Source organism: Pipistrellus kuhlii, unplaced genomic scaffold (genome assembly GCF_014108245.1).
Source record: "Pipistrellus kuhlii isolate mPipKuh1 unplaced genomic scaffold, mPipKuh1.p scaffold_m20_p_9, whole genome shotgun sequence".
Taxonomy (NCBI): domain Eukaryota; kingdom Metazoa; phylum Chordata; class Mammalia; order Chiroptera; family Vespertilionidae; genus Pipistrellus; species Pipistrellus kuhlii.
This window is the reverse complement of record NW_023425595.1, coordinates 49196750-49220749: the sequence shown is the minus strand read 5'-3', so window position 1 is coordinate 49220749 and position 24000 is coordinate 49196750. Positions and strand designations below refer to the sequence as shown.

The following is a 24000-nucleotide window of genomic DNA, read 5'->3' as shown; positions in this document are numbered from 1 at the left end:
TAACGTGTCCAGAATTAAGCCTCCATGGCATATATCAGTTATTAGTCATTTTAATTATGGCAAACAAACAAAATAATGAAAGCAGCATTTACTTTGTTTTGGAAAGAAAGAAAGGAAAAAAACAATAACAAAAAAACAACCCTGCTAATTCCATAAAATATTTGAAACTGATTTTGTTTTTATAAATTAAAAAATGATGTTTATTTTTTTTTAAGTTTTAATTATTATTCTTACTGTTAAAAAATCACCCGCAGTTATGTCAACCTTTAAAGATAAACTTTGGCCGGAGGGGCTTGTACGCCTGGTTTGGGAGCTCCCGGGCCCAGAGACTGTTCTTGAAGTAGTGGCTGCGTCAACATGTCCCGTGGTCCCAGCGCTGGTTTTGACCGCCTCATTACCATTTTTTACCCGAGGGCCAGCTTTACCAAGTAGACTATGCTTTTAGGGCTATGAACCAGAGTGGCCTTACATCAGTAGCTGTCAGAGGGAAAGACTGCAGTAATTGTCACACAGAAGAAAGTCCCTGACAAATTGTTGGATTCCAGCACAGTGACTCGCTTATTCAAAATAACCGAAAACATTGGCTGTGTGATGTCAGGGATGACGGTAACAGCAGGTCCCAGGTGCAGAAGGCACGCTATGGGGCAGCTAATTGGAAACACAAGTACATCTGTGAGATTCCTGGGGACATGCTGTGTAAAGGAATTGCTGCTATTTCTCAGGTCTACACACGGAATGCTGAAATGAGGACCGCTGGTTACTGTATGGTTTTAATTGGCATAGATGAAGAACAAGGCCCTCGGTGTACAAGGGTGAACCTGCAGGTTACTACTGAGGGTTTAAAGCCACTGCAGCAGGCGTCAACTGAGTCAACCAGCTTTCTTGGGGGGAAAAAGTGAAGAAGAAATTTGATTGGACGTTTGAATAGACAGTGGAAACTGTGATTTTACCTGCCTGTCTACTGTTCTAGCAATTGATTTCAAACCATCAGAAATAAAAGTTGGAGTAGTTATAGTTGAAAATCCTAAATTCAGGATTCTTACAAAAGCAGTGATTGACACTCATCTTGTTGCTCTAGCAGAGAGAGACTACACATTGTAGTTAATTTACCAAGTCCATTATGCCACTTGCCTGTGTGTGTGTTTGGTAACAACAGTTGAACATTATGGAGGCCCTTGGAATGAAAAAGGAACCACTGAAGTGGTTAGGGCTCTATATAAACAAAAACAGTGCTTTTTTTTGGGGGGGTGGGGTGGGGAAGAATAAACTTCGCAGTATGTATTTAAAAGAATATGTTTGGAAAACTGAACCACATTTTAAAAAATTTATTAACTTTTAAAAAATATATTTTATTGATTTCAGAGAGGAAGGGAAAGAGAAAGATACAGAAACATCAATGATGAGAGAGAAAATTATTATTATTTTTAAATATTTTTATTGATTTTTTACAGAGAGGAAGAAAGAGGGATAGAGAGTTAGAAACATAGATGAGAGAGAATCATCGATCAGCTGCCTCTTGCACACCCCCTAGGGGATATGCCCGCAACCGAGGTACATGCCCTTGACCAGAATCGAACCCGGGACCCTTCAGTCCCCAAGCCGACGCTCTATCCATTGAGCCAAACCGGTCCCGGCCCACTTAAACCAATTAAAAATTGCCAGCATATGCTTTGTTCTTGGTAGAATCATCTTAGTTTTTTTTTCTTTTTATGTTCCAATTATAAACCTTGGCTATTTTGACTTATGTGTTAGTAAATTCATTTGGAAGAAAAGTCAAGGTCTTCCTCAAGAGAATGAGATTCTTTGTGGCAGTCAATAGATTCTTTTCCAATAATGCAGAGCTTCATCAATATCATATTCAAGCATAACATTAGCCCCCGTCCACAGGCACACTTCAATGGCAGGAGAATCTGAAGCTTTGCTATACAGGTTACCTACCAGGAGGAATCTGGTCTCCAATGAATTGGTGGACACTTCTACTGACTGAATTTTAGAATTTCTAAAGTCTGCTTAATTTTAGGAATCTGATCTTTTAGCTCCTTTTTCTTTTGAACCAGGTGGGTTCCATAAACTTTTGCTTCTGGTACTGTTCATCCAGCTTCTTCAGTACTGGCTATTCACCCAGTATCAGGCTATTTCTTGAGGGAATCTACATCTTCCACAAACACAGCTCCAGGAGTCCCTGGGTGAAGCCGTTGTTCACTCTCTGTAGCCCTTCTCCTAAGTCAGAACATATTTTTTGGTTACCCACCATCCTGGAGGAGTGAGAGTGCAACTCTTTAAGTATTTTAAAAAGCAGTCTGCTTCTTCAAGATCTGACTTTTCCATTCAGATCTGACTCATTTACTTCACTGTGTGGGTTTTGTCCTCAGAGGGATGATCGTTGTGCTATATTTCAACCACAGGCTTCCTCTGCTTCGTTGCCTGCAAGCTGATTTCAACTGTGATTGCTAGAATTTGTCTTTATTATCAGAGCATGAACTTTATAAAATAGAAGTCAGTATAACATTAATGAGAAAAGACAACTTTTTGTGTGTGCTCAAAACAAATGGCCTCAAGTGGTAATTCAAAAAAACAATCTTATTAAAGCATTTTTCAAAAACAGTGTAAGGTCCACGACAGCTATTGCTTACATCCGGTGAAAAGGAGTTGCAAATCCAGTGATACTTTCTAGAAAACTTCACTTGTTAAAAAAACAACCGCACACATACACAACACACTCACTAATCATTCTCTCCTCAATCAGATGCAGTATTAATCAAGTGGCTTAAATATCATGCTTAATCATCATCTTTCGTTTTCTGAGGATTTGATTTGAAGCAAAGCACACAGCAGAAATAAGAGAGAAGTGGGGGGAAAATAGCTCAATAGGAATTAAGAACATAGAATTAGAGCTGGTGCTGAGGAGTCTGACTCAGCCTGTAGGATTCTAAGAAATCTTCTTGAAACATTAATTTCATGGTTCTACTCAGTAGAGGAACCATATTGTCTTCTCTTTGCCCCTTCAGAGATCAAATGAAAAAAAAAAAAATCATCATTTCAAGTGCTTAACCAGTAGTTGAACCCAAAAATACAGTTTTCACAATTTTACATTGAATTCAGAAGATGGTGGTGTGTGTATTAATATAATTTTAAGTGATAAAAACTTAGATAAGTCCCAAGATCTTGCTAGACTGAAAAGGGAGTTTTCTGAATGAAAACTAGCAGTATCCTGGGGTGTCTGATCCTGTTGCACTGTCTCTGCCGGGAGGCTGCCATCTCCCCTGTGTGAGGATGTGCTAGGCTCCCAGAGGGAGCATCAGGAATAAGATCTTCTGGCCTGGGAAGAGCTGACAGTTAAATGGAAAAGACTAAAGATAAGTCACAAATAGAGCACAACAAGGACAGAGCAACATCAGCTAAATGGATTGCATGTTATGGGAGTGTTTAAAAAAAAAAAAAAAAAATATATATATATATATATATATATATATATATATATATATATATTATTGCTTTTTTACAGAGAGGAAGAGAGAGGGATAGAGAGTTAGAAACATTGATGAGAGAGAAACATTGATCAGCTGCCTCCTGCACACCTCCTACTGGGGATGTGCCTATAACCAAGGTACATGCCCTTGACCAGAATTGAACCTGGGACCCTTAAGTCCACAGGCCGATGCTCTATCCACTCAGCCAAATCGATTTTGGCTGGGAGTGTTTTTAAGTGAACAAATTTGGGGACACCGACTGCTTGGTTTAGCATTGTGGTCGTCATTGTAGCTCTCAAGTCTTCACTTGAGCTGAACCTTAGAGAATGAAGAGGAGTCTTTATGGTTCTGGGGTAGGAGAGAGGAAGGTTTTGGACAGAGAAATAGCATCTTCAGACACACAGCATCATGAAATTGGTGGGCTGTGGATGATCCCAATAGTCTAACTATGGTGAACAACAAAAAAAGGAGCAAGTATATGACAGTGAGGACAGAGTGGGACATAATGAGTTTAGTTTGGAGCTTGTTGACTTTTGAGTAGATAGGAACATTCCAGATAAAAATGTCCAGTCAACAGTTGAATGTATAATTTTGATCTGGAGCTTTCAACAAAGGTGGGTAAGTAGAGATACAGTCCTTGGAGTCATTGGTGAGCGATGGTTCACGCAGTGGCGGTGGCTGAGTTCATTCAGTGGGACACTTAATTCAAGAGGAGCAGGCAATGGAGAGCAGCTGTTACGTGTTGGCCCAAGAACCATGCCTCCATTTATAGAACTTTCTATGTAAAAGTGCAGAGTAAGTTCAAGCAACTTAACAAAACACTTTGGAGCCGCAAACTGTAAGTTGGAGCTTGGGCGTACTTCCTTTTACTTCTCCTGACCATATCTCTCTACCTACGGCTCTGGTGCCCTGGAATTTGGAAACCAATTCCAGGCCATAAGCTGCCCACACAGTTGGTGTTTTTATTGCATTTGGGAATATCTGCAGCTATGTTTTAATTCAGGCCTACATGGTTCATTTGTAACAAGTATGATGACATACTTTCCCCATGAATACAAAAATTTGGGTGACGGCTATGTGCCTGGCATGGTGTTAATTGCTCTTTCTTGCCCTCTCTCTGCCACTGTGATATACTCCAGAGAAGAACCGTGGGTGTGGTGAGTTTTGAACTTTTCAGGAAGCAAAACTGGCGTCAAAATAGCGGTTCCTTGTGGTGCCAGGGATGTTGATATGGTGAGGCTCTCAGAAACACCTCTGTCAAAGGCCTCTGGGTGATAGTATTCTACAATTCTTCATCTCATTTTTATTATAATATTTGTGAAGTGATTTCACATTTTTCTTTTTTTGTTTCAAGTTCATTTGGAAGAGCTATACACTAAACTCTGTTCTCAGGTATGTCCAAGATGTGTAACTATTATCAGAGACAGAAATAGAGGGGTGGGTAAAAGGTAGGCTGTCGGTTGTGATACAAATAAATAATACAATAATAAGCTGTGTTTCGGACACTCACAACAGTAAGCCTATGTAATTACTATTTGGCACATACTGACTGCATGTGGTGTCAGGTTTTATTCAGAAGGTACAAAAGAAGGAGCTACCTCATTCTGTAAGAGTCTTTGTGTCTCCCCAGATCTCCTTAGTAATATCAATGGTAAAGTCACAGGATCAATGAAGCGTCTGAGGGAGAAATCTTTTTTCCTTCTTCCTTCCTTCCTTCCTTCCTTCCTTCCTTCCTTCCTTCCTTCCTTCCTTCCTTCCTTCCTTCCTTCCTTCCTTCCTTCTTCTTCTTCTTCTTCTTCTTCTTCTTCTTCTTCTTCTTCTTCTTCTTCTCCTCCTCCTCCTTCTTCTTTTTTTCAGAGACAGGAAGGAAGAGGGAGAGAGAGAAACATCAGTGATGAGAGAGAATTATTGATTGGCTGCCTCCTGCATGCCCTCCACTGGGAATCGAGCCTACAACGTAGGTATGTGTCCTGACTAGAAATCCAACCGTGTGACCTTCTAGTTTGTGCGTTGACACTCAACCACGGAGCCACCCTGGCTGGGCTGAGAAAGGACTTTCTTTTAGGAGCTCAGTCTTAGTGTGGGGTTAATGTGGGGTGTTCTTGTTTTATGGAGCGCTGGGTTGTCCAGCAGTTCAGGCTAAGTTGGGCACAGTGAGCAGGGCTAGGAACTCAGGGACTCAGGACTAGGAACTGAGTGCCTGGCAAAGAGGAAGAGGAAGGGAATCTAGACTTTGTGTCTAATCATAGATATTGTCAGTATTCCCTAACCCAGCGTTTTTCAACCGCTGTTCCGTGGCACAGATGTTGCCTGGTGTGCCGTAGGTGCAAACAAGACAAGAATTTTATAATTTTTCACTATTTTGTTTACTTAATATTTCATAATAAAGTAATTATAAAATACTTTCTTTGTGTTTATTTGATTCCTATTCAAGAGAATTACTTTATATATAGTCAATATAGGCACAGAGTTAAATTTTTTAACATTTTCTAATGGTGGTGTGCCTCGTGATTTTTTTTTATGAAACAAGTGTGCCTTTGCCCAAAAAAGGTTGAAAAACACTGCCCTAACCCTTCATCACTCCAGTCCAGTTGAGCTGCCTACTTGGCAAGCCGGAAGTGTAGGGGAACTATACCGCTAGGAGCAGCTGTCAATCAGTGATTGACGGAAGTTGGTGATTGCTATCCCAGCTCCCCCGCTCCCTGGCTTTGCTTTACAAACTGGCTTTCCCAGCAGGATTAGGCTCCACTCACCCAGAGGCCGCTGGCCTGACAGTACACTTCCCTTCCTTGTTCCTCTGCTCCGCCTTCCTTTCCTTGTCTCACTTTTCTAATCTCCTCCTTGTGTTTGCCTTCACCTCCAAATAAACCCTTGCACTAGAATCTTCCTCTCAGGGTTTGCTTCTGCAGAAAGCTACAGAGTAAATATATTACCTCATCTTTCAGAGAGAAAGTTTCAGGCATCTGGCCCTCATACCCACCAGATGGGCACAGTGAGCAAGGAATCAAAGCTAAATCATTAGTTAAATGGCCCAGATTATGTTTACTTACCTTTGATTGCTTCCTCTGTGCTGACTAGCCCTCTTCTGCCAATAACTTCTTTCTCAACACTGGGCACAATTGGAGTAACCAGGATTCCGTTTTCTCAATAACCTTTACATTCTTTCTCCATGACTTTGCCCTTCCCCCAAATGGTCCTAAGTCATCTTGAAGCATCAAATCCCCTTAAGCTCTCCAGTCACCTGTTTACAGCATCTCTTAGTTAAATACCTATTATTTCATCTTCTCCTGGGATCCATTACATAATCCTCTTTTCCAACCACGTAATTCTATGGGACCTGACAGGTCCATCAGCAAAAATGAAGCACTTCTGCTCTCCATCCTCTTCCCCCAGTGATAGTTGCTTTAAGAGTAAACGGAGGTGGCAAAGAAGACACGCGAGTACTTCCTTGAACTTGCGGATGAAACCATGGAGAGAGGTAGGCTAGAAGCTCTAGGAGGGGTTGAAGTCAAAGGAGGATTTTTCATGTTTGATCTCAAACTGAAAACTTGGCAGTCATCTTGATTCCTCCCTCCAGTCCCTGTCAACCTTGCTCCTCCCCTTGCCAGAACCTTGTGTTAAATTTCCCTCCTCCTCCGGATTACTTAACCTGCAAACCTCCTGCCTGAAGCCCAGCTCCTCTATTTTCCATGAAGTGGCTAGCATGTTCTTTCTTTCTTTCTTTCCTTTTTAAAAAAAAATATATTTTATTGATATTTTACAAAGAGGAAGAGAGAGGGATAGAGAGTTAGAAACATTGATGTGAGAGAATCATCGGTCAGCTGCCTCTTGCACACCCCTTACTGGGGATGTGCCCGCAACCAAGATGCATGTACCTTACATGCCCCTGACCGGAATCAAACCTGGGACCTTTCAGTCCACAGGCCGACGCTCTATCCACTGAGCCAAACCAGTTTCGGCTAGAATGTTCTTTCTAAAATGCAAATCTGGTCTTTTCAGTCTCTACGTACAGCCCTCTGTGACTTCCCATTGCCCCCTGCAAGCCTTTCACATCCCTATGAGGCTTTCAAAACTGGTGAGGCCCTTCTTGTTCAGGCTCCTTCCTGCCTGTCTGGGTCCCTCTTTCCACTCATCTCTTTGTGGAACCCGATCTATTCTGTATACTCCTGCAGTCGGGGAATGTGTCATACTCTTGCTTCATGTCTTTGCATGTACCATGATTCCGTCCTTACAGAGTCCTGCATCGGAAGAAGTTCTCCCTCTGACTCCTTCTCCATGCTCAGGACTGCACTGAAGTGTCACTTCCTTTGGAAAGACTTTCTTGCTTCCTCATACCTGGATAAGTACACCTTTTCTTTTACCATGATGGCATTTAATCAAAACATTTTCTTTTTTTTTTTTTAAATACATGTTTTTATTTATTTTAGATAGAAGGAGGGGAAGGGAGAGAGGGATAGAAACATCAATGATGAGGGAGATTCATTGACCAGCTGCCTTCTAAATCCCTCCTGAGGATGGAGCCCCAAAACCAGGCAATATGCTCTGATGGGGAATTGAATCGTGACCTCTTGGTTCATAGGTTGACGCGCAATCACTGAGCCACATCAGCCAGGCTCAAACCATTTTCTAGTTGCTCAGTAATAGGGGAGCTTGACCTGTACCCCTGGAAAAGCTGATGTTTAATTTTCCTGGAAAAGTCCAAAGCGAGAGATGGCTGGGCTTCCTTCCTCCCAGTGGGAAAAGAGGATTTTGGTGGGAGGGGCCTGCTCTCTGAGGTTAAGCGAGGGAAAGGTGTGGGCTTTCACCTGGGGACCCTGAGGCTTGATGGAGCCCCAGCCCAAAGGCACTGCTCAGCAGGGTGACAGGACAATAGAGTTTCCCTGGGATTTGCCATTAGAGTAGGGGTGGAGGGGCGTTTACAAATAGTCAACCAATTGTTGCATCCTTCATTTTTGCTTCCCAGAACCAGATGCAGTGTGGCGGGAGATCCATGCAGGGGTCCCTGTACATCCTACCTGAGGGAAAGGGAAAGCTTGTCACCAAGCCCGGAAGTGAAGTCACCTTCCCAGAAGGTACAGCTCAGAAGTAACGCAACTGGGATTTGCACCTGATCCCACAGGAGCAGGTGGGTGTGTGGCCAGGGCAAGGGTGTGCGGGAGAGACCTCATCTGGGCCTGAACACAGGTGATCAAGATATACAGATTTCCTGGAAAAGTGAATGGGGAGAGAGAGAAAAAAGAAAACCAAAAAAACCCAACAGAAAACAAAAACAAAATCCTACATGCAAAATATCCCTAACTACAGCTTCAAAACTTCGCTGGCAGAAAACTCCCTGCTAGCTGAGAAGTGGGCACACGGCTAAGGCTATGTATCTCCGGATTCTTTGGTCCTGTCAGAAGAATGTCCTGCTTTGAAGAGTTCCCTTGGGCAGCAAAGCCTCCCACGTGAGGTCTGAGCATAAGTGGAAGGAAAACAAAACCAGCCCCCCAGCTGGGCTGCAGCCTGGTCCCTGAAGGGTCTTGGAGAACCCGTAACATCTATGTCACTGTGAACCTTGATCCCGGACCCACCAGGGCTCAGGGCTCCACCTCGGTGTTGCAAGCTCCCACGCAAACCCGTGGGCTTTATCCAGGTCGCTGACGGTGTGTGTGTGTGTGTGTGTGTGTGTGTGTGTGTGTGTGTGTGTGTGTGGGCCTGGAGCGCAGACCGGATCCCTGCGGGGTGCCCGACCCAAGCGCAGATCGGAACCCGGCGGGGTGCCCGACACACAATCCCAACTCGCCCAGGCACCCGGCTGCTCGCTTTGCGAGAACGAGGCTGCAGCAGAACCCGAGCAGACAGACGGGTGCGCTCTGGGGAGCCGGGCTCGGACGCCTGGTCGCCGCAGTTTCCGTCTCCAGGGGGCGCGCGCGGGGTGGGGGCGCCGCCGCGGAGCTGCCGGAGCCGGAGCGCGTCCCCGCCGCCGCCGGGCGCCCGCGCCGCCCAATCGGCGGAGGCGCCGGGGCGCAGCCCGGAGCGCGGGGACATAAAAGTGCGGCTCCCGCTCGGCGCTCGCGGATCGAGGGCTGGAGGTCGGAGGACAAGCGGACGCCCCATCCCCACCCCGACCCGCCGGGCTCGGCGAGCCCCGGGGGTCCCTCTCCGGACCGCCCCGCGCGCGCCTCCCCGCGCCCCGCCCGCCAGTAGCCCCGCGGGGACCTCCGGACGGCGCGGTCCCGGGCGCGGAGGCTTCGGCAAAGATGGTCCCGCGCTGGGCGCTGCTCCTCCTCCTCCCCGTGGCGGGGTCCACGGAGCGGACCACCCCGGCCGCGCCCAACGCCACCCTGGCCGCGCCCAACGCCTCGCGCTTCTTCTGGAACAACTACACCTTCTCCGACTGGCAAAACTTTGTGGGCGGCCGGCGCTACGGGGCCGAGTCCCAGAACCCCACGGTGAAAGCGCTGCTCATCGCGGCTTACTCCCTCATCATCGTCTTCTCGCTCTTCGGCAACGTGCTGGTCTGTCATGTCATCTTCAAGAACCAGCGGATGCACTCGGCCACCAGCCTCTTCATCGTCAACCTGGCCGTGGCCGACCTGATGATCACGCTCCTGAACACCCCCTTCACGCTGGTAAGCCCTCCTCTCCTCGCCCCGTCCTGTTGCCCACCCTCCACTCGCCACTGTTTCGCTCCTCATCTCTCTCCCTCTCTCCTTCCCTCCTCCACCTTCCCTCCTTCCCTCCTTCACCTTCCCTCCCTCTGCCGCCCGTCTTCCTGTCTTCATCTGTTAGTCTCTTTTCCTCTCTTGCTCTCTCATCTCTAATTTCTCACCTCTCCTGTTTTCCCACCTCTTTCTTGGTCTTTTCGCCAGTCTCTGTCTTTCTGTCTGTGTCTCTTGAAGCCTTCTGTCTCTCTGAGTCTCATCATTTCTCCTCTTGTGACTCTTTCTGTGGACCCGTTTGCAAAACCTCCCCCACCCCCCATTACCTTTCTCTCTTACTCTTCTGGTTGGGTTGTGTTCGCCCCCATCCCCCATACACCTTCTAACCCAGAGCTTCTGCAGCTGCTGGTGGTCTTGGGATAATGATTTTAGTGTCTTGCAGTCAGTTTTGAATGAATGAGCATCTTCTACTTAATTTTAATGCCACTGAGCATGAGCTTGTTTGATAATTGAGCAGTAAATCAAAGTCCCTTGAAATGTCAGCAAAGATTGTTCCGTTACCCTCCAACCCCCACTACTACCCACCACCTCCACCACCATCCTTACTCCTTACTCCCCTCCTTCCCCATTCCGATCCCCAAAGTGAAGCCAATTATATACACCTCTCTTGGGATGCTGCGTTGTGCCACAGGGGAAATGTCAAACAATTGCTAATTGGTAATGGAACCTTAAGTGCACCTTTACCTAGACCACTATTTAAATTGCATTTCCCTCCTGTGCTTTGACAGTAAGGCAGCGCATGAAGTCTGTGTTGGGGAAGAGGTTGGGCCCAGGGCTGGGGCATCTGCACAGGGAAGCAGGTGAGCCTCCTCCCCAAGCCTTGGCTGATCAGTGTTGGTGGTGTCGTTTCTGCCCCTCTGTGACTTGGGAGTGTGGTGCTTGTGGATGATTTAAGACTAGGAGGGCTTTGCCTGATCGATCGTAATGACAGATAAGCTTAGGTTTCTGTAGCACCAGTGAACATTGGCCCCCTAACTTGTAGAATAACAAATTGTAGAATTTGAGCTATTACCCAAGCAGTGTCTGTTCATATCTCTCTGTATCTCGTCGTTTCTCTTTGTCACATTAAAAGTACATTCTTTGTCCTCACTTATGGGAACATTACTCACATGTTACAGATGAAGAAATGAAGGTATTGAGATAGTCAATCCCCTGTCCAAGGTCACTTTGCTAGTAAATGGCAGAGCCAAGATGAGAATTCCTTCCCTGATTAAAGCCCAGAGTTCTGTCCACTAAGCCACCCACCCAGGCGTGGGGGAAGGGGGCACTCTTGGGCCATGTTAGGCTACACTACTCCAAACCGTGGGCTTTTCCTGTCCTTCCAGCTATGTCTGAAGGACTCCTGGCCACTCAGGGTCCTCTAGGCACTAACCAAGGGCAAGGGGTCTAACAAATACCCCTGCTCCCCTCCCACTATACCCCCCTCTGCTGCCCTGAAGCCAGGAGAGTCTCTGTCTCCCCTTGACTCCCCCCTTGGTTTCTGACCTGACAATCTGCAATGTTGGGGTTAGGCTGGGCTACCCAGGGTGGGAACTGGAGGGTCCCAGGGCACAGCTTTGTGCTGCTGCTCAGAGTAGAATGCACGGTGAGATCTGCTACAGAAATGAGGTGGGTGGGGAGGGAGGCCACAGGACCCAGGCCAGGCTGCAGCCAAGAGGATGTCCTGTGAGAAGGCCATCGCAAGGTCATGAGAACCCAGCACCACTTCCAGATTGATTTAAAGCTGCGTGGCCTTCAACCTGACCCATGTACCTGTCCCAGTCCAAACTCCTATCACAGCGTCCAAGGTGCTGGCAGCCAGGGAGAGTGAGAAGGTAAAGGGAGGGTCTTCTAAGACTTCAGCCAGGCTCCTCCACTAGGTAAGATGTCGTCTGCAGGCTGGTTGCTGTCAGTAGCCTTCCTCTGCGGTCTCTCTTTCTTATCCTCATTGCATCCAATATCAGCTTCAAGTGTAGCTCTGGTCAGTGGGAGAACAATCACTTACAGTTGCCATGGTAGAGATGCAGGGGATGGTGGAGCCGTGAGGGAGGGAGTCATTCATTCTGACCTGCCAGAGTCCCATGAGAAGGCCCAAGGATAGTTTACAAAGAACATGACATTTCAAAGGGGCCAGAATGTGTTGGAATTTCCCAGGTCAGAATGAATGCTCAGTGCGGACAGAGGGACCTGGAGGAACAAAGCCATCCAAGTTCATGTTGCTTTGAGGGACCATTGTGTGGCTCAGTGTAGCTGGAGCAGTGGAGGCAGGAAGCCCAGTGAAGGAGCCAGCGGGGCAGGAGAGAAGCAGGGCCAGAAAGGAAGGCTGGGCACAGGCTGTCAATGGGCCTGGATACTCATGAGGCATCTGGCACTGTCTTCAGGGCCATGATGATTCTAAGCTGTCCCGACCCGCAGGGCAACAACGGGGGTACGCAGGAACCACCTAAGAGAATGAAACAACAAGGTACACGGAAGAATGGAGGCAAGACAAGGTTCTGATCAAGCCTCGACTTTATTCTTTGAAATGGCTGTATATATACAGCAGAAACAAAGGGGGGCAGGGTTGCCTATGCAGAGGGGTCTTTGGCAGTGTATAATTGGTTTAGGCACTGAGTGGCAAGGTGGTAAGGTATCTGGCAACACAGGATTGGCTAACTGCCAGGGCGGTGTAACATTCCAAGGCTGGGCTATCTAGGGGGGGGGGGGGGGGGGGTGGGGAGGATCAGGAAGGGGAAGTTGCGAAGATGCTAAGCGGCAGGTTAATCTTATCTTCTGGCCAAACCCTCAGGGCACTGCATAACTTCTGCTAGAAGAAACTTAATTCTATTTTCTTAAGACTGAGTTGCTTGTCTCAACTCTGATGGCTCCCAACACTAAGCAGGAAGGTAACAACCTGGTTTAAGAAAAATGCTGTCAACAGCATGAAGGCTGAGGTACAAAGGACAAGACCGGAGGACAAGGAAAGCGGACAGGAGGCTGTAACAGTGCAGGTGAGGGATGATGGGAGACTCCATTAGAGCCATAGTCTTTGGACTGAAGAGGAGGAAATGGGTTGAAAACTATTTAGAGGTAGCATTGGCTGGCTTTGCACTGAATGTGGCAGGTGAGAAGTAGGCATAGCTAAAGATTCCTGGCTCTGTAATGTTAATGGGCTGTTCAAGGCCTCAAGTTGCTTCTCCCTGCCCATTCCAAAGATAGTCAAGTCCATGATCTGCTCGCCCAGCTTTGTGATCTGGCCCGACATGTTCCGCATGACTCTTCCACGGTCTCTAGCCAATACCATTCCATCCTTTATTTCCCAAACAGGTCCTGAGATTTCTAATCCAGAGCCAGATTCTTTGTTTTTATCTCCACATGTGCAAATTCTACCTGTTCCTTAAAAAAAAAAAAAAAAAAAAAAAAAAAAAAAAAAAAAAAATATAGACTTCAGAGAAGAAGGGAGAGGGAGAAAGATAGAAACATCAATGATAAGAGAATTATTGATCAGCTGCCTCCTGTATGCCCCACACTGGGGATCAAGCCCACAACCTGACCTGACCGGGAATCGAACCCTTGGTTCATAGGTTGATGCTCAACAAATTAGCTGGGCCCTACCTATTATTTAAAGTTTATCTCAAATGTCTCAGTCATCATAATGAGAGTTAGCAGTGTTAAATACTTGCTATGGACTAAACGCTTTTGTACCCACTTTATATATAATATCTCTTGTTTGGCTTTCATAGCAACCATGTGAAAAGGGTTAGCCCCATTTTGTCAATGATGAAAGTGAGACTCATAGGACCACAGTGCATTGCCCAAGGTGACAGCTGTAAGTGGCAATTACCCTGCTGTAAACACACTATTCTATCTGTTGGGCTGACCTGCTCTATTTACCCAACTCCTACCCTGCCTAGTGGCCCCAGTGCCCTTTGCTTGAGCCTTCTGCAGGGTGTTAAAAACTTTCTGCTTTTATTTTTATTTTTTATTGATTTTCCACAGAGAGGAAGGGAGAGGGATAGAGAGCTTGAAATGTTGATGAGAGAGAAACATCGACCAGCTGCCTCCTGCACCCCCTGCCGAGGATGTGCCCACAACCAATGTACATGCCCTTGACCGGAATCAAACCTGGGACCCTTCAGTCCACAGACCGATGCTCTATCCACTGAGCCAAACCGGTTTTGGCAAAACTTTCTGCTTTTAATGCTTCTCGGCCTTTTGGCTAAAATCAAGTATAGTAAAAACTTTCTGCTTTTCATCTGAGGTACCTGAGTCCTCCTTTGCCCAGACTGGAAGCTCCTTTATCAGAATCAATGCTTGACCTCTCTCAGGCATGGGCCATTACTCACAGGAGCTGCTCCAGCACTGGGATGGGGCCTAGGCCGGCTCCTAAAGACTACATTGCCCTGGAAGCTTCCTTTCTTCCCTTTCCCCCCCACATCCCTCCCTGCCCCTGCCCCTGCCCACACCTCTTCAGGTCCCTGGCTCTCCTTCCCAAGTGATGGATTTGCAAGGCCTGCTTAGCCAACATCGGAGAGCACAGCCCACAAACGATGTTGTGACTTTTCAGTTGTGTCTTCCTCATTATTCTGAACTCATATGGGCCAGGAATTAATTTTATTGTAATTGTGAAAATAGCTATTATTCATTTTTAATAATATATTTCTAGCAATGTGCTAGACATTGTGTCGCACCCTTTGTAAATTTTTAAAACACTTAATCCTTACATAAGTCTGCAAAGTAGAGATTTTTAAGCCTTTATATATATATATTTTTTTTTTTTTACAAATGAGCAAACTGAGGTGCAGGGATTCCATACCTAGCTCAAGGTCACACAACCAGAAACTAGCAGAGGCAGGAAGGCTGCGTCACAAGGGGACAAGACTGGAGGAGGACAAGGAAAGCTGGGATGAAGCTGTACGGATCCAGGTGTGAGATAATAGCAGATTCCAGCAGGGCCATGACCTTGGAGCTGAAGCCCAAAGCCCATGTCCTTCCTATACTCTGCTGACACCTAACAGGGCCTGGCCCCAGCAGCATGATCAGAGGCTGTTTACCTGAATGATCGACAGTGAGCCTCACTAGAGAGGATCATGTGTGACCCACAGTTCTGCTGTGAAGAGTGGAGACGGAGGAGCAGGAAGAGGCCTGCCAGGGGAAGCTCCTTAGAGACCACAGGGCCGGGGCCAGGGTGGGTGTGTCAGGGTCAAGGTCTATCTGTCTCCTGACCTCTGCGGCCTTGTCTCCAGGTCCGCTTCGTGAACAGCACGTGGGTGTTCGGGAAAGGCATGTGCCATGTCAGCCGCTTCGCCCAGTACTGCTCCCTGCACGTCTCTGTCCTGACGCTGACAGCCATTGCCGTGAACCGCCACCAGGTGAGGGCGCCTGCCCCCAGCACCCTGTCCTCCCCTCTCTGCCTTTGTTTTCCAGAGGGGATGTGAGACCCTTAAACAGTACTTGAGCCCATTTTCCCATGAATGCATTTGTCTTACTGAGTAATATGAACGCTTAGATTGGGTAGATTAATCCCTTTGTACTAGGTGCTGCGGAAAGTTCTTCCCCATCTGTGGTCCCAGCGAAGACTCGCTGCTAGTGTTTTGTGTCTCAGAAGTTAATGATTTTGCTTTACTGAAAAGCAAACCTGGGAAGTCACAGATGGAAAGAGAGGGACAAATAACTGTAGGACGGAAATAAGGCTCCTGGCTGGGAGTTGGACATTCGCTTGCCCAAGCTGTTGACGAGGAAGGCAAACTAGGGTGTGCAGGGGCCAGAGCAGGCATTGGGGTGGGACAGGAAGGTCCTGTTCACTGTCCTGCTTCAGCAGACACACATGGGTGGGTGTGGTGAAGGGAACTGAAGAGGATCCGGGTGTCTATCCTGGGGGAGGATGGTTCCACGGCAGGCGTCTTACACTAACTCAGCGAACCCATGTTGCATACTTGGGTGTTTGCTGAATCAAGGAATAGAGGCTCAGAAAGTGCTTACATAACTTTTCCAAGATCAAATGCCTGGTGAAAAATGAAGCTAGGATTAGACTGAAGTCTTTTGGCTCCAAGCACATTCTCTGATCACCATCCACCCTGCTCTAGAAGACTCAAGGCCACCTGCAAGGCCAATGTCATAGGGCCACCAGGGCAAAAAGAGGTAGAATTTATGCTGAGTAGCTCCAAGAGGTGCCATAGGACTAAGAGACGGGAGTCTTCAAGATGCAGGTGTAAAGGTGCAGCTTAATATGATGAAGAAGTGGCTAATGGAACTGTTTGAAGATACACACAGCTGCCTGGGGAGGTAGGAGTTTCCATGTCCCAGCCATATTTAAGCGAAGTCTGATAGGGATGTTCAGAGGAGATTCATGCATCTGACAGGGAATTGGATGTGGCAGACTTTGAGATCTCTTTATCCCTGCGATGCCATCATTTTGACATTTATGTTGCAGATGCTTTGGTGCAAAGCGTGAAAAGGTTGCACACAAATGTTTCCTTTCTTTTCTTAACCTTCTCCCCTAATTCAACAAGAAGGACTCTGGGTCACCTTTGCCTGGGCTATGCTTATCCCACTTAACACAGCTAACTGAGAGTTGCCCCTTGGATAAAGGTGGGTTTGAGGAACAGGGAGGGAGTCTTGCCCACATTGACCATGTTGCTCTGACATATACCCAGACAGGGGGCAGGCCCTGTCCCAAAGCCAGCAGAGTCTTGAGCAGTGTCTGGGGCCTCTGGCCTAGGCTTTTAATCCCTTCAGCAACTCGATCAACGGAGTGTGAGGGGCAAAGGTGACTAAGTCCAGAGTGGAGATGTACTGGGCCGCTTCTATCTAAAGCCTAGTCACCGTCTCCTATAAAACCTTGAAAATGTTGGGACAAAAATTTGGGAGGACACAGCCAGAATGTCCAGCGTGTCTTGGGATGGGCTCCTGAGGTGGTGGCAGCTCTTTATGACCTATCCCCTCGATCCTGGACTCACCTACTCCAAGCTGCCTCTTTCAAGACATAATGATTCTAGCCTTAAAATGAGGATGCTGCTAAATACCTGTGTGTATTTAAACCTTTTAGGAGAATCAGTTGGCATACAGTAGCAATTTCAAGATGCGTTTCAGCCTATAATCCTGGCTTTATTATAGACCTGAGAGAGACATTTTAGTAATGACTCTATAAATAGAGCCATGAACCCCCCAAGCCAATGTCAGTACAGCTTCACATGATAGGTGGTGGGAGTCTCCTCTCCACAGCTGTCACCCTCAGAGCCCTTTGTAGCCCAAGGGGCTTGGAATCATGGGGTGATGAGGTCAGAAGCTGAGGTGGAGGCTGGCCTGGCTTGTTCCTCTGCCAGTCTTGCTGTGGGCCTGTGCGTGTCCTAAACACAGACCCATCTCTCACCCTCCCCATCTTTTCACTGCACCCTGTCCTGCCACAGAAGACTTTCATTACTGCCTGGAGACTCTGAGTCCAGGTGACACCCTCTTCCTACCCCTGGAGGTGGGTTGTGGGTTGGTGTAGCTCAGGGGCTCAGTAAGGAATCAATGGGTGCTTTACTTTAAAAATAGGACCTATGAGCTTTATTGTGACGAGTGAGCCATGTCATCTGGATTTCTCATTTGTTTCTAAACTTCTTCAGCCAGTGATGCAGTTTGCTTGTTTTCCAGGTCATTATGCATCCATTGAAACCCCGGATCTCCATCACAAAAGGTGTCATCTACATCGCAGTCATCTGGACCATGGCTACCTTCTTTTCACTCCCACATGCTATCTGCCAGAAATTATTTACCTTCAAGTACAGGTGAGATTAACCAGTAAGGAGCAGCCTGGGGACTCAGAGGACTTTGCCATAGGGAAGTTACCAGTACCAGTACCGCCCACCCAGAGGGAGCCAGAGCCATTCTCTCTGCCTCTCTCACATCCTTTTGTTTCCAGACCTGTGCCTATCCTCTGCATTTTTAAATCAATCAATCAATCAATCAATCAATCTACCTACCTACCTACCTATTAATTTATTTTTGCTGTTTCTCATCTTTCCTTCAGCTTCCTCCTTATTCTCTGTCCAGTTTATAAGGCCAATGCAGTATTGATTAGCTTCTGTCCCTGGGAGCATGTACTCTCAGAGACTGAGCTTAAGTCACCCAGGCCTTGTTTAAACAGTGTTGTTTAAATTCTCTTGCACAACCTACAAACCCGTTCAGGTTTCTTTGCCATAGGCTCTCATGGAAGGAGAATTCCTTTCAAAGCACTCAGTGTTTAAAATGTAACCACTTGTCTGTGCTACTAGTTTATAAAGGCGATCACCCCCACTAGAGTATAAGGTTGTGGAGAGCCGGCCCCATTTTTTATTTTGCTACCTTGGTGTCCCTAGCACCTAACTTACTGTTTCCACATAACACGCCCTCAACAGCTATTTACTGAATGAGTGAGTGAATGAATGAATAGGCTTGGAGTGATTTTTGTCAGTTCATAATTGTTTTACATGAAGTTCCTCAGAAACAGACCCCGTTAGGCATGGCAGCAAATGGGAGAGCTTGAGGAAGGGTGGGATTTGAGGGGAAGATATAGCCTGCTCCACAGGGACTTCTGGGAACACAGAGTTTGCCAGCCTTGATGCAACTGGAGCAGGGTTTTCTTATTCTAGACCTCCCTTGGAAAAACAGAAACTCCTAGGCACATCTGGATCTTAATGGATCTGTAAGAAGTGTCTTCAGCAGTTCTGGGTAGGCCTAGGCACCTAGGAAGGTCATAGGAGCCATCTGTTTCTTAGGGGGCAAGCAGGAGCTGGGGGTCTGGCACTCTAGACAGGTAAAGGGGATCTAAGAGGATCTAGGGGGTGCAGTGCTGGCATGTCCTAGAGTAGTCATGTGCTGTCACACTTCGGTGACATATGCAGAGTCAAGAGAGCAAACTCTGAAGGCTGATTTTGACCAACTTAAAAGGCTCCCTCCAGAATGCTGGGATATTAGAGTGAGTCACATGCCCAGACCCCTCAGCGCTCAGACTTCCCATCTGCCTTCACACATTGAGGGCTGTTTTTTGTTTGTTTGTTTGTTTGTTTTCTTCTTCTAACAAAAGCAAAGAGAGTTCTCTCTTTGACTAGTGATGACCACTGGCATATATAATAAGAGCAACAAGCCACAAAGTGTGATGAGAAAATAGCCATTTTGAGTTGCTGCCTAGATATTTTACAGTCTGACAACTCTGTCACACTGAGTCTGGACATTTAGATATGGATCAGCTGCGAGGACTGACTGTGACCACTGACCTCCAACCGCCTTGGAGGATCATCTGTGCAGGAACACACCACATAGAGTAAGACTTACTTCAGCGGGGCTCTGCTAGTCACTGAGTCCACCCCTTGAGTGTGTCCCTTGTGAAAGTGGTTGGGTGATGGTGCTTTGACGTGGTCTGAAGCTGTTAGTGGGTGTGCTGGATATGGGGCCTCCTGGGAGGTGTAGGCCAAGGTCAGCCACTGCCTGTGTTCTGCCCGAGGCCACTAGGCATAAGCTACAAAACAATCTGCAGATGGCTGCTTCTTGTGCTGGGATTGGAGGTGCCCAGGCAAGACCAAGCTGCTGCCATTTAGTGAGAGGTATTGGACTTGCTGAAGCCAGATGCTGCTTGTTTGACAGATTTTAGGAAAATCTGAAGCCTGAACCAAGACAGGCCATTCCATGGTAAAGCCCTGGAAACAGCCTGGTGGGCCCAAAAGTTGGGTGGAGTAAGTCCAAATAAGTTCATGCACAGGCTTTTTAAGAGGAACTGTGTGGGACTTCAGGAGCCTCAGTCTCCCTCCTTGATGCACACTGGTATTTATAGCCAGAAGTTATGGGTACTTCTCTTCCTGGCACTAGAACCCTGAGCTGGGGGACCTGGTGTGGGCCTGGGACCCCTAGCTTCTCAGAGAGGACCTCCACAGCCCAGATACCCCTCCTGATTTTTATCTGACACACATGGGTGTGAGACCAGGCCTTCCACACCTCTGCCCCTTCTTCCAGACTTGATATGGCTTCTTTAATTTTGTAGTTTTAGGAGTTCTATTTAGTTTGCTTTCAGGCAGCTCTGAATGATGGTTGTTCTGTAGTGTAGTTGTATTTTTTATGTGGTTTTGGGAGAAGACAAGTACCGTGTTTACCTATGCCACCATCTTGACCAGAAGTTTGGGGCACCTTTTCATATGACCTCTCAGAGTTGAGCCTGCAAAAAATTAGTGGCCACTGCCTCAGCCACCTTACAATAAGTAATAGGTGCTTGCTACTCTGCTCTCTGTCTCCTGCTCACTGATGACTTGGGATGGAGGACTGCCCTTCCTCCAGCTCACTGCACCTCTGTTCTGAGATTTGTAAGCAATAAATCTTATGACTTGACTTCCTTTGTGTGACTATATTGAAATAGTGCCTTCAGAATGGTCCTATGGTTTTCACTTTCCCAAAGTGGGAGCTTGGATACCTAGAGAGCTGTCTGGTGCTCCCATGTGAGTGGCTTATGCCTCCTTATTCAGCAGGTCATCATCTTTAACACAGTAGCTCTAGATTTTTCAATGCACATGGATATTCCTAAAAAGTTTGAAGAAGACTGGGAGATTCCATAGAAAATTACCGGTATGTGATTCTGGGATTTCCACTCATAGTATCAAGACCCATCATGGCTTTGGCCCATTCCTTAGTTCCCTTCTGGAATGGCAATAGGTAGTACAATGGAGAACTTCTGAATACACTGTGCTCCCAGGATGAGTTAGGTCTAAAATGAGGACCACCAGTGTTGCATTCACTCATTTAATAGATATTTATTGGGTCTCTATTATGAGCTAGGAAAAATGCGAAGTTAAGAGGACACAGAGAGATCCAGGTATATTCCTAGAACTCCCAGCCTAGTGGGAAAGTCGGAAATGTAATCAGATAATTAGGCTGGCACATTAAAAATGCTATAACAGATGGATGTACCAGCAGGCTAGTGCTTCTTGGTCCGAGGCCTTTCCAGAATAATTGCACACTTTCCTTCTTTCTGTCTCTCTGTGTCTCTCTCTCCCCTTGCCCCCAGTGAAGACAGTGTTCGCTCCCTATGTCTGCCAGACTTTCCTGAGCCTGCTGACCTCTTCTGGAAGTACCTGGACTTGGCCACCTTCATTCTGCTTTATATCCTACCCCTCCTCATCATCTCAGTAGCCTATGCCCGTGTGGCCAAGAAGCTGTGGTTGGGCAACACAATCGGCGACGTGACCACGGAGCAGTACCTGGCCCTGCGGCGCAAGAAGAAGAAGACGATCAAGATGCTGATGCTGGTGGTGGTCCTCTTTGCCCTCTGCTGGTTCCCCCTCAACTGCTACGTCCTCCTCCTGTCCAGCAAGGTCATCCAGACCAACAATGCCCTCTACTTCGCCTTCCATTGGTTTGCCATGAGCAGCACCTGCTACAACCCCTTCATCTACTGCTGGCTTAATGAGAACTTCAGGGTGGAGCTGAAGGCGTTACTAAGCATGTGCCAGAGGCCACCCAAGCCTCAGGAGGAGAGGCCACCCTCTCCAGTCCCTTCCTTCAGGATGGCGTGGACAGAGAAAGGCAAGGGGCGGAGGGCTACACTAGCCAACAACCTCCTGCCCTCCCCCCAACTCCAGTCTGGGAAGACAGACCTGTTGTCTGTGGAGCCCATTGTGGCGATGAGTTAGAGGTGGGTGGGAAGAGTCAGAGGGGAGGGCTCTGTCTAAGTGGAGATTGGGAGAGGGCCTGAGGACAGAGCCTGGAAAAGAACCTGTCCTCTCACACATGGCCTTCACCATGCTGGAAACAAGTTCCTGCAGAAGCCGTAGGACTCTTGGGTTCCTAGGAAGCTAACTGGCCACATTTGATGTGAAGACTAAAAGGCACCTACCAACTAGACATATGTTTGGGAATTTCTGTCTAAGAAATGCTGTGAGGAATATCACCCTGGTTCCTGAGCCAGAGAACAAGACAACTTCAGCCCAGATGGAGGCTGAATCAGTCAACTGCCTCCAACTGTCGGGCGGCTGCCTTCCCGCCCTCCCTGCCACTAAGCATCCTTAAGGACACCTGAGCCACATTTGGGTGTGGCTAACCCAGAGGCACAGAGCTGTGCTTGAAGAAGCTCATTGCACAGTGCAGGGTTAGCGAACCAGAGTTGGCATTGGTGTTTTCACGCCTCGCTTTCTGAAGTCATGGGACCAGGATGGATCACAATTCCATGGTGGCCTGGCCTGATATTTGAAAAGAAAGGACCAATTTGGTTTCTTAAAACAACAAAAATTATTATTGGAAAATTCAGAAAAGCACAAAGATGAAAATGAAAATCACCCCTTCTCCCAACGTGTGATAAACTACTAGTTGTGGATTTATTTGCAACTTTTTCTTGTGTGCCTGAGTGCGATTCATTTCATTATGATCTGCACTTTTCCATGCAGAGATAAGAAAGAAATGGGTGCAGCAGAGAACTCTTGAGCCTTTCTCCCAGGAACAGTGTCCACCACTTACAGAAGAGTTGGAAGACGAGGTGGGAGAGAAACTCAAGGAGGAGACTGTCACAGAGCAGACAGACTGCCTTCCTCTGTCATCAGTGGTGAGGGGGGCCTGGCTGAAGTAACTTTTCAGATGATGGCCATTGTGATGAGCTGGGAACAAAGCTCATCCACGAGCCATAATTCCTTCTCTCCTGGAATCACACAGAACAGGAGATGGAAAGTCTCATTCTGCTTTCACAGGAGATGAGGGAGCAGACTTTCCAACATGCTGGAAATCATTGTTAGACACCCTACCCCCCAATCTATCTCGAGAGGCCATTTCTCTGTGCTGCCTAAATAATAAAGCTTCTTTATTTCCTTCATTGTCAGCGTCACCCTGGCAGTTTATGCATCATTTACAGAAACCTGTGCGCCCTGATGATCCTTAAGGACTCAACCTGCCAGAGAAACCTCATTCCAGAGACTGAGTGTTTCATCACCTTCTATCTAAAAGACGATTTAGGCAGAAAAGAGCTTAATTCACCAGCCTGACATCTGGGTCCTGGGTTGCCACTCTCACCGGTTTTGGCTTTCTTTCTAGCACCAGAAAGCAAAGCATGGTTATGGAGCAGAGTGGAAAACTCAGGTTTGGGGAGAAGGGGTTTATCCAAGGTTCACTTAGATCTCATGTGGCTGTTAATGGAAACCGAACTTGGTCCTATTACTTGCTTCCTAGAATGACTTTGTTATACTGTTCTATTTATGAGGAAGTTTGATACTTTTCAGGATCTAAAGTTTTGGAAAAATCATCTTTTGAAGAGTGGGTAAGAAAGTGACTTTAATAGAGCAGAGAGAGCTGTCTGAACCCAGAGGGATCCCCAGATGGGTTTTTCTGGCCAAATGGCTCTCATGTCTGTGCCTGTTGTATCTGTAGCATTGAGAAGTAGCTTAATGTTGCCATGGAAATTCTGCGAACCAGAGAGAGAATGGGCAGCAGGGCCACCGTGTCCCTGAACTTTGCCTCTCTCTCTCCCAGAGCATCTAGAAATACGGTCGAGTCCCAGAGCAGCTCTTTTTTGGGGAAGGACTCACTGTTGGTCCATTAGGTCTGTGTCTTCTGCCTGTACCTTGTCTGTCCCCCTCCCTATGTTCCCTACATGCCTCAGAGCAAAAAGTGGATTGTATTGTGAATGTGAAATTTGTAAAACTTTTGTCTTTCTACTGTGCTCTATTTTAGTGTAAATTGCTCCATTCTTAATAAAATAACTTTGGGTGTGTGGACTGTGCTTCTCGGACTTATGATTAGACCACAGTGAGTAACCTTTAAAATGGGGAGCCACATGGATTAGGTGAAGAGTGCGTGGAGATCACCCGCCACACCCCTGTGTCTAACAGCCGAGGAAGTGCAGACCTGAGGTGGTGAACAGCCAGTTAAGAACCTCTGAT

General features: G+C 47.1%; 1 protein-coding gene and 2 pseudogenes across 1 annotated transcript; 2 read left to right on the top strand and 1 right to left on the bottom strand.

Annotated features, from left to right (window-relative positions):
- Positions 1-282: 282 nt before the first annotated feature.
- Positions 283-1237, top strand: LOC118712494 (annotated as a pseudogene).
- Positions 1238-1648: 411 nt separating this feature from the next.
- On the bottom strand, positions 1649-9566 carry LOC118713766 (annotated as a pseudogene).
- A 44-nt stretch (positions 9567-9610) lies between these two features.
- On the top strand, positions 9611-23833 carry GPR83 (G protein-coupled receptor 83). Its single transcript, XM_036426718.2, has 4 exons — positions 9611-10081; positions 15376-15501; positions 17768-17901; positions 21144-23833. The coding sequence occupies exons 1-4, from the start codon at positions 9710-9712 to the stop codon at positions 21766-21768; spliced, it is 1257 nt and encodes a 418-aa protein (XP_036282611.1). The 5' UTR covers positions 9611-9709; the 3' UTR covers positions 21769-23833.
- The last annotated feature ends 167 nt before the right edge of the window (positions 23834-24000 follow it).

Bases quoted from the DNA above. Each gene is read 5' to 3' on its own strand.
- GPR83 (XM_036426718.2), top strand. From the start codon at position 9,710: ATGGTCCCGCGCTGGGCGCTGCTCCTCCTCCTCCCCGTGGCGGGGTCC. The intron at 10,082-15,375 runs GTAAGCCCTCCT...CCTTGTCTCCAG, and splicing joins TGAACACCCCCTTCACGCTG to GTCCGCTTCGTGAACAGCAC. The intron at 15,502-17,767 runs GTGAGGGCGCCT...CTTGTTTTCCAG, and splicing joins TTGCCGTGAACCGCCACCAG to GTCATTATGCATCCATTGAA.